At 41.8% G+C, this 14,521-nt stretch overlaps 1 protein-coding gene across 12 annotated transcripts in view; it reads right to left on the reverse strand.

Moving 5' to 3' along the window:
- Window positions 1-13,752, reverse strand: part of kif1b (kinesin family member 1B) — a 64,783-nt gene extending 51,031 nt beyond the window's left edge. For all 12 annotated transcript variants that reach the window (XM_050063929.1, XM_050063926.1, XM_050063928.1 and 9 more), the window contains exons 1-2: window positions 13,484-13,752; window positions 12,104-12,257 (exon numbers count right to left, since the gene is read on the reverse strand). In XM_050063929.1, the coding sequence (XP_049919886.1) occupies window positions 12,104-12,209 (106 nt within the window). In that variant the 5' untranslated portion in view covers window positions 12,210-12,257; window positions 13,484-13,752. The remainder of the gene's footprint in view (window positions 1-12,103; window positions 12,258-13,483) is intronic.
- Window positions 13,753-14,521: the final 769 nt, after the last annotated feature.

Genomic DNA, 14,521 nt, shown 5'->3' on the forward strand with positions numbered 1-14,521 from the left:
AAAGTGTGCCATGTCAAGAGAAATCAATACCATCATAGTTCCAATGCTGTGTTCACACTATGAGCGACAACACAACAGCTTGACCAGCTACATTATTGCCAAGTCGCCACTGAAGCATTGCTCAAGCCCTAATTAACAGAGTTATGTCATCATAGGCTTGTGTGTGTCTGCTACTTGCAACAAAGCACCTCAGCTGAACGCCATATAAAATTTGTATTTGGTCAAAATATCTATGCTCTATAGATCAATGTCTGAGCCCTATTTTAACATCACATTTGGCTGCCCCACTGCATCACCATGTGCACTGCAGTGCACAAAAAGCTTATATAGCGTCAGCTGACTAAGCTAAATAAGACAGCACCACAGCAAGAAACAAAAATATATTATTGGCAGATGCATGACTGCATCATTGGAGCACTGAAAAAAGTTGAGGCCAGCTCAGCTTTGATTTATAGTGCATCAAGTTCGTCTGGAGTGACAAGTGTTGGAAGTCAGTTTGTAGCTTCATGTTACCACCTTCCATTGAAAATGACTTGTAGGTTGTTGCTGTGTGTCGCTTGTAGTGTGAACACAGCATAATGCTGTGATCTCCAAACGACATTACAAACGCACACCTGTGTCACAGTTTGTGCATGAGTGGTGAAGCAAAGCAGCTGCTGACATGAGTCGATGGTTTGAGCGGTGCCACAGTAACGCTTATATGGTTGTTCAGTCTTAAATAGAGAGCATACAGACTGGATGGGGCACATTCTGACGTGGCCACAGAAATGCACTGTGTGTTGTATCCAGTGTCTTTAGAAGAGTGTGTGTGATGGCCCCGTTGCCAGGGCTGCAGCACAGGTGACAGAGTTGTCACTGGATGCAGCTCAAAGCTGAGAGCTAAAAGTAGTGTCTGAGCACTGCTGTGCTCATTTGACAAACAGCTGAGCTTGTCGCAGCCACAACATAGGACGTACAACATCTCCAAAACAGAAACAAACATGTGGTATCTTGATTACCCCTTTGGATACAGTGCACTTTCACGTCTGGTCAGGCAGATGCCATGTGGCCTTTAATTAAAGAAATATCCACACAGCAATTCAATACTCCTCTGCTGAGTACTCCTGCCAAAAAAAACCTGGAATTTTCCGGGCAGGCAGATGAGTTTGTCTTGCCAGGAGACGTGACCCTTCACACCAGACTCCACATCACCATCATCGACAAACTACAACAAACTTTCTATTAATGATAAGAGCATGCATTACCATTTCATTAGAAGAGCCACTAAATCAGAGTAATAAGTGTAACAGTACAGAAAGGCACTGAGTTCAGACTAACAAATTCTCTGTTTCTACTCAGAAGGCTGATCACGTCATTTTTCTCTTCCTACTGGGGGAGAGGAGAGGGGAAAAAAGCACAGGAAGACACCAGAACAATGCACTGAATGCAGGGTATTGCAACTGACAACAGGGCCTGCAAAACACATTAGGTAATCTGTTATGACAAGGCTTTATGTGCCCAGTCCCCTCTACCACAATGACCCTTTTCACACCGCCTTACTCTCCCCCTCCGTTTTAGAAAAAGTTATCGCCACATTTAGAAAAAAAGAAGCTTTCAATATTTTTGATGGAAAGTACTGAAGTTAAATAAATGTAAACTGCACATTAAAAAACATTGGACTGCAGTGAAAAAGCAAGTTAATTTTATTATTGTTGAAAAAATAAAATACAATCGAGATATTTGAAATTAATTCAGAAACTGTACATACATACATCCAAATACCTAGGTTATTTGATAAAATCTGAGTTGGGCAGGAAGTCAGAGTATGTGTTTTCATGCACTGCAATTATTAATTCCACTTTTACATGAAGATCGTCGGTAACTTCCATTTTTTTCCTGAGCGTATTGATAGTGACAGTGTATTGTAAAGACAAACAATTTTTTGAGTGAACATGCCATATATTTTCATAAAGCACATATATATGACTACAGGATTTCTCTCCTTTTCTTACCCCAATTAAGAAACGTGTGTTCCTTGCTAAAACTGAAGAAATCAGAAATCGTAAGTGTTCTTTTTACCAACTCCATGCCAAAATATCTGAAAAAAGTAATACATTGAAATGGCTTTAGGTGGGGTTGCCTGCCTAGCTAGAAAGCAGTGGGAATGGGCGCAGTCCTGGCCTATGTGCCAGCTGTTCCAGCTCTGACTACTGTCTATTTATACAGCAGCAGATGGCAGCTAGTGCTTCGCATGCCGACAGACTGTCAGTGACAGGAAGGAATGAACAGATTTCAGCTGCCCAACCTTTCCGCCAAACTCATCGCCAAACCATACATTGCTCCCAGCCCGCAGACACTGATAGCTAGCTATGGCTGCAAGTGCCTTTTGATATTAGCAGCTCACACAGACTCACAGAGTCCAGGATAACACAGACTAAAGAGAAGCTTCTAGAAGCCACCAGACAGAGAAAACATGCTAAGCCAGCAGGACTCCATTCAGAAGCTAAACAAACACAGAACTACAACAAAGAGAGCGGGATATCGGGCAGTCTCTTAGGTGATGACGTGGGGGGTTGAACCCACAAGGCACACAGAACTGGCCTAAAATCAAAGCTGAAATAAAAAATAAATATCAAAATTACACGCTAATGGCTGTTAAGTTTAATGCCTAGTGAGTCAAACAGACACATCGTCCAACCTGTCTAATGAACAAAGTTGTTGTTTGCACTTCAATGTTAACATAGACAAAATGACACAGGATTATTAGTCAGGGTTTTCAGCTGTTTTCACAGCTCAAAGAGGCAATGCTTCTCATGGATCAGGTCCAAGGAGGATATTCTCCTCTCTGCAGGTGCTGCCGCAAAAGGTCGGAGGTCTTTTCAAACACATCCTGTGTCATGGAAAGCTACAGTAGTAATACCTCCACAGCTTTAAACCTGTCTGGTATGTTCCCGTTTAAAAATAACACTAAATTTATTGACAACTGAAATGTGCCTGTGTCAACCTTTTCACATTGAACTTTAGGGATGTGGGTCTGCATGTGCTGCATTATGAAACAAAAACTAAAACAGACTTAGCATTAAGCATTCCTTCCTCAGTTATATCTAATACATGTGGAACTAATTTCTACTCAGCTCAGCTTTGGTTATCAACATAACAGAAAATGGTAATGATTAATTTGTAGTCCTCACATAATTAAGATGCTATAAAATATCAGCCTACGATAGGAACAGTAAAGAAACTTCTCTGCCATGAGAAAGATGTCGATTCCAACAATTTCTGACTTGTACACTTTGTCCTAGAAAACTTTCCAAGTATTAGCCATTTCTGGCTAAACTTGTATTTATCAAATTCATAGAGAAGATAAAAACAAGAGAAAACAAATAAATTATAAAACACTGGATTTACATTATAATGTTAAGCTGTTTCAAAATGGTTATTTTACATCTTCACATGATTCAACAGTGTCTCATATTTGTCTCAAAACAACATACAGCTCATCATATGATCCAGGCAGTGTGTAGACAACAGTGTAGACCAGGCTGTGCAGACAAGGGAAATACAGAGCCCCTTACATTCACTGCTCACAACAGGCACCCATTTTACAGAGCAGTGACCTGGATTTCCTCAACTAGCCTCCACTCAAAGACCGAAGTTTCACTTTAAATGCTCCCTGGCTTTATATAAGCACCGTGACATCATGAACACAACTCTAGCACATAGATCTGTGAAAATCTCACATCTTTCTGTTCAAGGCAAATCTTTACATTTAAAAAAAGGTTAAAAAGAAGTGTTATCACTTGTTTGACATGTTCTGTGTAGTCAGACAACATTAAGGATAAGCACTGAGAGATGCCTCCAGCTAATGTCAGATGACTAATGCCTTTTATCCAGCATTTTGTCTGTGGAGGACGGAAATGACGCATGAAACGGTGTATCTGTGTGTGTATGCATTTATGGGTATGTGTGTATACTACTGATCTCAATTAGCATCTCCGTATTCAAGCAGCGGCATGAGACAGCTTCATTTTGGAGCAGCAGAGGATTCCAGTAGCCAACCAGATCAAAGGACAGACTCTTAATAATTAAGGTTTCAAAATTAATATACTGCCAACCCCCCGCCCCCTCCGACTTCTTACTCATGAATAATACATGAGTAATACAAAGTGAACATCATGCCCACCACCAAGCTACCCGTGCCCGGACTGCAAAGCTCTCCAGTTTGCCTCTGAATTCAGCCCTCAGACTGTGGGAGGAAACCAAACAATATAGTCGGGAAAGAGAGCTGTGTCGGTCAGGGCACAAACACTAAAAAACACATTCACTCTCTTGAATGTGGGAAAGTGCAGCCATTTCACCCAACTTAGGCAATGAACCAAAGAGTAGGTAAGAGGAGAAAGCCAGGAGTACCATAGCTTTAAAAACAAAGACACCATTCCCTGAATGCATCACCAAGTTAGGGATGAATGATGGCGGAGGTGGGCTGCTGTGAGCATGATCTGATTTTCATAGCTAAATGAGTATGACCTAAGCTAGTAAGTCAGATTCAACTGAGTGATTGTGTATGCTCCTCTAAAATAGGATACCAGGCATTATACAGCTACCATACCTAACTTCAGATTTTGGATAACATTTAATATTGTGTTAACATCTTTTGCAGCCCAACTATGTTCTTTATCTCCCCAATTATAATTATCCTGTCACATACAGCATAATGACACATGGTCACACACACATTCCTAATCCCCCCTCCTCTGAGCACAAAAATCAGCTGGTGACCCTTTTGTTATACAAACAATCTCTTGAACCCTTCTGCTGATTGGGTGCTGTTATAAAACTGGGACACATTTAAGGCTTTGGCTGAACTGTATTTCACCAGACTAATTCAGCATTGTGTTGTTCCAACTTGTCATGTGAGGGCAGGCGGTTGGCCTTTTATCTCTGGTTATATTACTAACATTAATGGATTTCTGTGGTCTGGACGCCAGCAGCCAATCGAAGCAAAGCCCCTTAGGAACACCATCCTATGAGTAGTGATATCTTCTTCATCTTGTTTTTTTCTTAAGGGTTCAGTGCTACAAAAAATATCACCCAAACAACATGTTTAATTTAGTATTGAGTCCTGAATTAATTTGAAAACAAGAAACACAAGACAATGTCTGCATTTCTGATGATCTGCTGCCGCTAAGGCTGATTTGTTTTGATGTCTTTATCTTAGACTTTTGCTTTTGTGACACTGGCCTCTAGAAAGCCCCTGAAACAAGTGAAACAGCATAGTAAATGTATGCAGTGCTCTTATGCCATTGGTAAACCTTTCTGTAAAAAATAATGGAGATGAAAAGGCCAGTTTCTTGCAGTGTAGGCACAAACTGCAAGAGAACGACAACACACTGACAAATGCAAATATAATAGTGTTGCCTTTTCTTTAGTTTCAGCTTGCATACTATTTCCTAACCTCCAATATGACGGAAATAAGCATCACCATCATCTCTCCCTGGGCAACTGTATGTGATGCTGCCTCACGCTCTCCCACACGTGAACAGTGCCCATGCACGACTTTCACTGTCTCTGCTTCTGTGGCTGCGTTTGCATCACCCCTCCCCCCCAGAGTCAGCTCCGATCCCATCCTCCTCTCTCATATCCCACATTTTCTGCAAAAAGCTCCCACAGTTTCCACTCAACCCCATCTCAGGCTGGAGTAGAGAGTGGGTTAAAAACAATGAGGCAGAGAAATTCATTGATGTCAGATGAGCGCTGAAATACCACTGCACATTCATCACTGTAGCTAGCACGCTATGTGAGATCCCTCACAAGGAAACCAATTGGGCCAGAGACGTGACAGATTATACAGCCCAATGGTGACATCATCACTGTGTCAACTATGAAGTTTTCTACCAGGTCTGATATTTCCAGATCTTTTGATATCTGTAAAAACTATGTTTTTATAAATTATAAGTTCCATACCACTCAAAAATGTGTTTTCCTTACATTTATGCCCCCTAAAATGTCCAACCTTGATTACACTGCCTTGCAACTGTGTAAATTTTATCACTAGTGAGGTGTTTTTCTATTCTTTGACTGAGAGGTGAGATGTCTGTGCACTTTCCTAAAATCTGAGATTTAAACGTACGCCAGGCAAGCTAGATTAGGTACCTCTCTAAAACAGTAGCCAATCGCTGTCTAATATGGTAAACACATATCGACGGGGGGTTTAACACAACACTGGCAACCTCCACTACAGAGCAGGAGAGCGAGAGTTTGCATTAGCACAGTAAAAGTTTTGACAGCAAGCATATTAGGGTGTGCAGTTTTTGTGTGTAAACTACACCCTGGAGCGTCCTTCCACTATCTACCAAAAATCCCATCATAGCAGATATTAGCTTACTGTGTGTTTCATAACCATTAATGCTATGTCAGCCATTGTCAGTTAGCCTACAAGCTAACAAACTACAAAAGTAAATAAAAGATGCTAACTACAATTATCATTCTGATATGTCTGCGAGTCGCCGATTTTGGTCTGGGTCTAACTGGGGCTCAAACATGTGTGGCTGAATCTCTCTGATGTTAATGCTAACGCTAGCCATCTTGACATGTACTACTCTTTCATCGGTCAACCTAGCACAAGCAGCACTGGCAAAAACGGAAAACGCAACCTACCACAAGTAACGGTGGTGGGCGGGGCGAAGGTCAACTCCTGAATTTCTAAATGAGACAAGGGGCAAGACATGGGGCAAGTAAAATGCCACATTGGACTAGTGAATTCAGCAACTCAGTTGCCCAATGGGGCAAGTGGTAAAAAAAGAGTTACATACATCATTTTTTTCCAGAGCTGATGAAGGAAGTAGCAAAGGACTGAGCCATCCCACTTCCTTCTCCTCTCTGTTGAGAGTTGCACATATGCAGTAGTGATCAGGCACTTGCGAGAAAATGGCAGAGGGTATGTGCATAAGTGCAAGCAAGCATTTCAATTATCTTGGAAACAGAAGTTTATTTTGGAGGTGTGGGTAAAACTCCAAATATGTATTGAGAAGTTTGTCACAAGTTTAAGAGCAAGGAGGATAAAAATTAGTTAATTTTTTCATGACAATTAACCGTAGTCTTCAATGTTAACTGCTTAAAAAATAAAACAATTTGTATAGAGGCAAATAAAAGATGACTTTGGGCAAGTAGAAGTCAGACTGGGCAAGTGGGAAAAAACAATGTTGATCCCTGAGGAGGAAAGAGTAGGTCTGCTTGCGGTCCCTTTTCAGAGGTTTTGAGCAAACACGCCTCAAGAGTCTTACATGCAAATATGGGCACAACCTGAAAACAAAAGCAAAAAAAGAGTAGGTCATGAAGTGTCAACATTTGTTGTTGAGTGAAAACCACAAGTGGCTTGGTCAGCTACAAAGCTGCAACCGCAATCTAGTGAGAGAAGGCATTTACCACTTTCCCCTTCTGATCTCTGCCACATTAAGGACATTCCAGCATTCAGCTTTTCATATGCAATGCCACGTTGTGGTTTCTTGGTCATTTCAAAACTCTTACTAATGAAAAATGATTTAGTACCAATGGGAAAGGCCAACATGGCTCTGCGCCACGTTTTAGTTGCAATATAAAGAGTAATGATGCAATTAGATTTTACAACTCAATAAAGATAAAACTGAAGAGCTGACTGCATGGACAGAATTTTACCAAAACAAACTTAAACACACACTTCATGCGTGTCTCATTTTCAGACAGGATGAAAAGGCTTCAATAACAGGATCTAGTCATCATACAAAGCCTGATACTTTATCCAGACACACACCTTGACATAGACAGTCTACATAACATTCAATCAAACCTAACAACTGTCTACAATTCACTTTCACAAGCCGCCAAACGTCAGCATCACACAACAACTTGCAATGCTGAGACCCAATCTCACACATCTGCCTTAAGGGGGTATCAGAGCAGAAATGAAAGGCAAAACGTCATGAGCCAAAGTAAACTAGGGTACATGATGTTATGAAAAACAAAAGTAGATGGCAGAAGCAAGAAGCTTTCATTCATTCAAGATGTTTTGCAGCAGAAGAAAAAGGTTGCTGTTGCCTTGACTACGCAGCATAGAGACGACCACAGAGGATATGACAGTGATAGGTGCATCAGATACAATTTCTCGCACTCTGACTCATGAGATTATTGTTTCTTCCTGATTATTATTATGAAAACGTTTCACAGACTTCTGCATGCTCTCAGTATTAATAATATTAAAGATCAAATGATTTAAAATTTGGATAAAAAAAGACTGCAAGACAGTGTAAGTCACTTTCTGTTGCTGGTGGGTGTTACAGCAGCTGTTACAGGCAGGTGTACTGAAAACTGGCTGAGCTACACAACGTGCATTTGCACCACTGGCCTGTAAATGCTTTGACACAGCATGAGCGGATCACAGACAGACATCTGCCTGTCCTCCCTCCTCATTAGGAGGTCAGTCTGGAATGTGTAAGTCGTGCATGTGGGCAAATGTGTGTTGCTCCAAAACAATCTCAGCATGAGGCGATGAGGAATGTAACACCCTGAGTGTGTGTGTGGCATGTGTACACCTACAAGGGTCACTGGGATTACGGCAGCAGGGCGTGGCAACCTGAGGCAAGCCTTGGGATTACTGGTCCTAATCAGGTCAATCGGCCCTGTCTGCAAAGGGTGCAGCAGCAGGATGACCATCCCTAAACCAAACCCATGCCTCCCATCTTACTCCCAACTGTTACTGCAAGCTCTCTCCTCAATGACCTAAATTCATTCATATGATATGAGCTCATTGTCATTTCCACTGTGGTGATAGCCTCCTCTTATGTGTAACTGACACTAGAGCTGAGCCGCTTCCTCCCTGTAGGGTTTTTGTAAGGTCACCATCCACTTAGCTCATACTGAGAGGACAATCAGCAAAATTGTATCTGAAAGGTGAAGGTTTAATGATTCAGTGACCTTCTGCTTGTTCTATCAATTTGTCAATTAGTTTACATTAGTTTAGGGGATGATACTGTGTAACATCTATCCAGTCCATGAAAATGTAGACAGGCTAGGCTGGTATCTCTTGATAAGGCATTAATCTCCTGTAACGTAAGAAATTGATAATATGGGAAATAATCTATCTGAATGCAGGTTTGTTCCACTAAAGTCAATGTAATGGTGTAACATATCAGAGGATCTGCTTCTCTTGTGCACTATGCGAGCTCTATCAACCATCTTTGGCCATACATTCATGAGTGGCCACACACTGGCTGAGGGGGAACACAACACATGGGTTACATAACAAGACAGAGACCGACGTGGAGAACACATCAGCGCCCCAATGAAGGCAGGCTTTGGGTGTCCTGACGTTATTCAACATTTGGAGCACAAACACTAACTAATGCAGCAGCCCATCGCGTCACCCCTTTCTAATTACATTAGCTCTGGTATGTTTAAGAGCTTCTACTGAAAGAGGCCTTTGCTTGTTTCCAGCCTGCCTGCAGAGGCCTTGGACACATTTCCTGCACACTGGATAATCAATTTGCTGCCCCTCTGCCTGCACCCTATCCTTGACAACCCTCCATGCATGGTGAAAGAGGGAGAGAGAGAAAGCATATCCTGCCCTTGCCCCCAAGCGCTCTCTTTCTCTGTATTGTTGACACACACGCACCGACACATATGCCCTTGAGTGAGTCACAACAATAAGGGGAGTGTCACGGCCTTGTCCGCAAACATCTGCCGAACACCTACAAGCTGACCAAGCAACTCCATAAAACATCTCCTGTCTGCGAGGCAGCTCTCAGTCTCACTTAAATGCTAGCCATCACCAAATACACCATAGAGGTACATCGGTATCACATACTCTGTTAGGCTAGCACTACTGCACCACTGATTCTGATTAAAGCACCATAAGATACTGAACACTGACATTAAAAATGGGGATCACGCTGCAGTAGTGGTGTGAGAAGTTTCTGTAGATGCTGTAATTCTTTTTTTCTGCCATGAAATGATTATCCATTGTTGCAGATATAAACCCTTGATGAGTCATACACACACTGCCTTTGATAGGGGCAAAAATAAACAAGTTTATCTGTTTTGGATGATGTCTTCATTTTTAACAGGATTAACTGGGGAATTACGCACATCTGGTAGTCATGACAACCAATCATATCACTGTGTAATAGTGTAATCATCAAAAAGCATAATAAGTGTGACCATCCACTAAAACATGGTGGAAACACTGACCACTTCTCAAACAAACTAGCTTAGTGTGAAAATATAAATTGGTTGACTCTGGTAGTTGGTGACAGTGTAAGGAAATCCAGTGAACCACAACCACAGAAGAGTCAGATTTTCTCACTGCATGTCAAATAATCTTAACTGCATGCAGGAACTAGTGTGTGTCTGAGCCACTAGCTACTGTTCAACCTCTCAGCATCTTAATAAGACAGCATTCTCAGCATACCATCTGCAATGAAGTCCTGATGAAGGGAGAGTATGGCCGCCTGCCAGCCTCCCTTTCTGCTCTGCAATCTGCCCATGTGATAGGAGGTAGAGTAGGCAGTACTGCAGCCTCCTCCTCTCCCTCGCTCACACACACACACTCACTCACTCACTAACCCCCAAAAACACTGCATATTCCACTGCAGTTCTGCTACAAACCACGAGTCACCCTCCAGCACCTCCGAGTGACATTGGCATAATGAAAACCCAAGGATATGGAGTAAAAGTAGTGGGGATTTGACACAAAGCTTCTCTTTGGTGGAGTGTGAGAGATAAAAGACAAGTGAGCCATAACTGGTAGGGACACTTGATCTTATGGAAGATTCATAAAGGCTTAGTCTAATGAGCCTGGTAAGACTGACAGACAAAACTTGAGGCAAATAGGAGAGCCTGCTGGAAGAACAGGTTCCTGCCGTCACATGCTGTCTTGTTACTGGGTCATTAAATGTTTCCATGCTCTAGTGTCAGGGAGGCTGTGTTCACCTGCCAGCTGAAATGGGACACACAGCACAACCATGAGTAAGGAGGCAGCAAGCACTTCACACTACCTGATGACTCACTGTCACAATTGAGCAGGTTGAATCACGAGACTACAAACCAAATTCTGCTCTTGCTCTGCTGTTGTCTGTCCTTTCATATATTCCACAATTACAGCAGTGATGCAGGGTATAGCATCACAGATTTACTTAAACAATATGTTCATGGAGAGCTATGCAATGACTCATTCAAATGTGCACAATCGTTTAAATTATTACATTTTGCAATAACACATATTTAGATTGATTCATTTAAATCTAAATGCATGTTTTACTTAAGTACATTTATCTTTCCACAAGCAATGTAAAATTGTAATTTTGCAGGCCTAATTTCACACAGCTGTTCATGTGTGAAAAGCCAAGAATGACTAAAGCATGAAGCTGCTGAGCCTCGATATAAAACTAAAGCTTGGGAAGCACATTAAGTGCATCTATGCAATATACATCTAATCACTGATCCCAATAATATGTTGTCAAAGGTAAGACAAATCTGCTGACAACTGCAACATATGAGAAATTAACATTTTCTGTAATGTCAGCAGGCCTTTGTAACCATAACGCCGCCACTTAGTTTTTTTGTGTCAAATTTACAGCAAATAAAAAGCAGCACATCTTATAAATGATTAACTTCTGGCCATAGCATTTTACACATCTTTAAAACTGCTTCACAAACTGCTTGTGTACACTGAGAGATAACATGATCATAAACTACAAAGTGACAGACATATCCATTCTAAAACACCAACTGTGTGATAAAGCCTTGATGAATTGAAGGTATTAGCAGGCCAGGCTGTGTGGCGACCCCTGGGTCTCCCAGTATGAACCAACTCAGCGTTTCTCACACAGAGACTCCTAAGGCATGCAGGCCCCTTCAGAGGAGGAGGAATTTCATTCTGTAAGCCTTTTATTCTCTTTCAGGCTGTTTGTCCCCAACCGTCCACTATTCAGTTTGCTCATTCTACTGTTCCCTGCTAAGAGCCTCGAAGGAAGACTATGCGGGAGCATGTGTGGTATACCAGGCTTCCCTTTAGTGGACAGGCCTGCATATGTTCAAAACATGGTGTTGGGTTTTGTGTGTGTCCATGTGTGCATGCCAGTGGGTGACTTACTTGTAGTGTTGCCTTGCATCTGAATGATACATTTTGACTCCTTGCTCATCTCCCTGGAGTTGAAGGGCCGAACTCGGACGGCGACTTTTACAGACGCCCCAGACATGTTTGCGGTTTAGGATTGTTTCCCAGTAAGATTCCTTGTATATCCCCCCTGAAGGAAACAGAAAAAGAAATGCATGCATCTGCTTTGTAAAAAGAAAATCTGGTATTAAGTAAAGGAATCAAAATTGTGTTTCCTTGTTTTAAAAAAGGTAGAGAGCTTGAATGCAATAATGCAGGGCCCATTATCACATAATGCAAATAACAATGAAAGTCCACCCCTTCCCAAATTCCAGTCATAACAGCATACAACAAACATGGCCGACCAAAACCAGTGAAGCGCTTTAATATTTTGTAAACAGCAGCCAATCAGACATTTAACAATCAAATAAAGGATGCAGGGTAATGCATTTAATTTAGAAAGCCATAGTATGTGCGAAATACGCTTTTGATGGATACAAAATATGAATGCTGCATGTAATAATTAGGCTGCATAAACATCGTGCATTTAATGTCATTATAAACCCAACTTTCCTGTGTGTTTACAGTTATTTAAAGCTATACATCCCGCGCCCCTTCACTACATTTGCCAAATAACTCAGGTTTTTCCATGTCCTTGCAGTCAGCCATACTTGCTAAAGCATACGCCCATGAAATTCTATCTACCCTATTTTGTGTGGGCTACAGTGGGGCTGTGAGCCGGGCCTGTCTGCTCCATCCAACAGTGCTCAACTCTGTGCACACACAAGGCTTAAAATTTTCGTTTTTAAAATATTAAATTCGGTGTTAGGAAGTAGGCTAATCCTCCGCGGCTGTATGTTGTGGGCTAGTGCAGGGAGGAGTTGCATGCTTATTTTAGCAGCACAGACTCGACACAATGTTCCCGGTGGACCCTGCATGGAAGAGGTGTTAGGAATTTAACATTAAATCTTACACTGTGCTTGTTTTAATCGGTAACTGCCAGCGTTATAGATTGTATTGCAAGCTAGCGCGAGCCATGAAACATAACGGCTGTGACTTGAGTCTGTGGCACGAGACGGAACTAACTAACCTCCGGTGTCCGTCTAAACGCTATAACTATCCAAACATAGCTAAATATTGTGCTCATAAGCATGTAATTTAATATAATTTGCAATATTTTGTATAAATATAAAACTGTTATCGGAACCAGGACTATATAACGGTCCAAATACGCTGCCAGACACTCGCACGGCTGTTAGCTTAAACAGCCAACTGCCCACCAGCTAAAACTACTGCCTGAAATTAACCTGTAATAACAACCTCTTGTATTACAAATGTTAAAAAATACAAATACATTTTTACAACATTTATACTCACGTTTGAAGACTCTCACCAAGACAACACCATAGGACAGCGGCGAGAACTAACGTTAGCTAGCGGGCGTCAAGATGTGTTGTTTTCTATCAAAATCCGCGAGCACAAAAACTGATATAAAGTCCACTTTGGTGAAAAACACCCATTATAGCGGTATCCTCCGCCGGATGGACCTGTGACTGCGCCCCGTGACTCCTTGACGAGTTTATTTTCCTGTAGAGATACAAGGCGGACGTCTATCTGCACACGGGCGAAAAGGAGAATTGATAGATTGCCTTGATTTAACGAACAGATTACGTCAACTGCCTCTCGACCGCGATGACTGACAGCCGGGCGGACCAATAAGCGAGGAGACAGTGGTGACGAATGTGACGCAGAGCCAATGGTGATGCTCTGAGTCGGAAGGAGGCGGGAGCAGGTGGGGCCTCTCTTTTTTTTCAGCCGTGACGCTACACTGCAGGATTTCTACCCACCGCTCCCCGCACCGCTGTCACCGCAACACCCAGGGTCACCGCAAAGAGCGCCGTCTAGCGAGAGATGGAGCATGTCACATCCCAATGCTTTAACATAAATAAACGGTACAGTACAATGTACAGAAATTCACCATGCCTACAATCCTTTTCTACATCAAATATAGGCCTATTTTACCTTCATATATATGTGCAACCCACTTATTTTGTATAATCTAAATGAAAACCACTTAAGCAAATACATTTTTTGCTCTGTTATGTATGTTGGACGTGATTTACCTTCATTTCTGTAATAATCCATACATCACATTATTTCCAGTAAGGCTTTTCATGGCGTGCAACAGATGTGGACACTTTCAAGACTGACTAAGGGGTCGCTTTTTTTGTTTTCAAGATAAACTGCTCCAGCTGACCCCTAATTATACACTACAATGAAATCTTGCCAATAAAACTGGGACAGTTGCCAGGTTTAATCCATTAGTTTATAACTATTACTGTAGAAGAATGACTAAGCTTAGACGTCTGGGAAACCACAGTCTCAAAAACATGTTGGGAATTGTAATAAGTTATC

This window comes from Epinephelus moara, chromosome 16 (genome assembly GCF_006386435.1).
Source record: "Epinephelus moara isolate mb chromosome 16, YSFRI_EMoa_1.0, whole genome shotgun sequence".
Lineage (NCBI taxonomy): Eukaryota > Metazoa > Chordata > Actinopteri > Perciformes > Serranidae > Epinephelus > Epinephelus moara.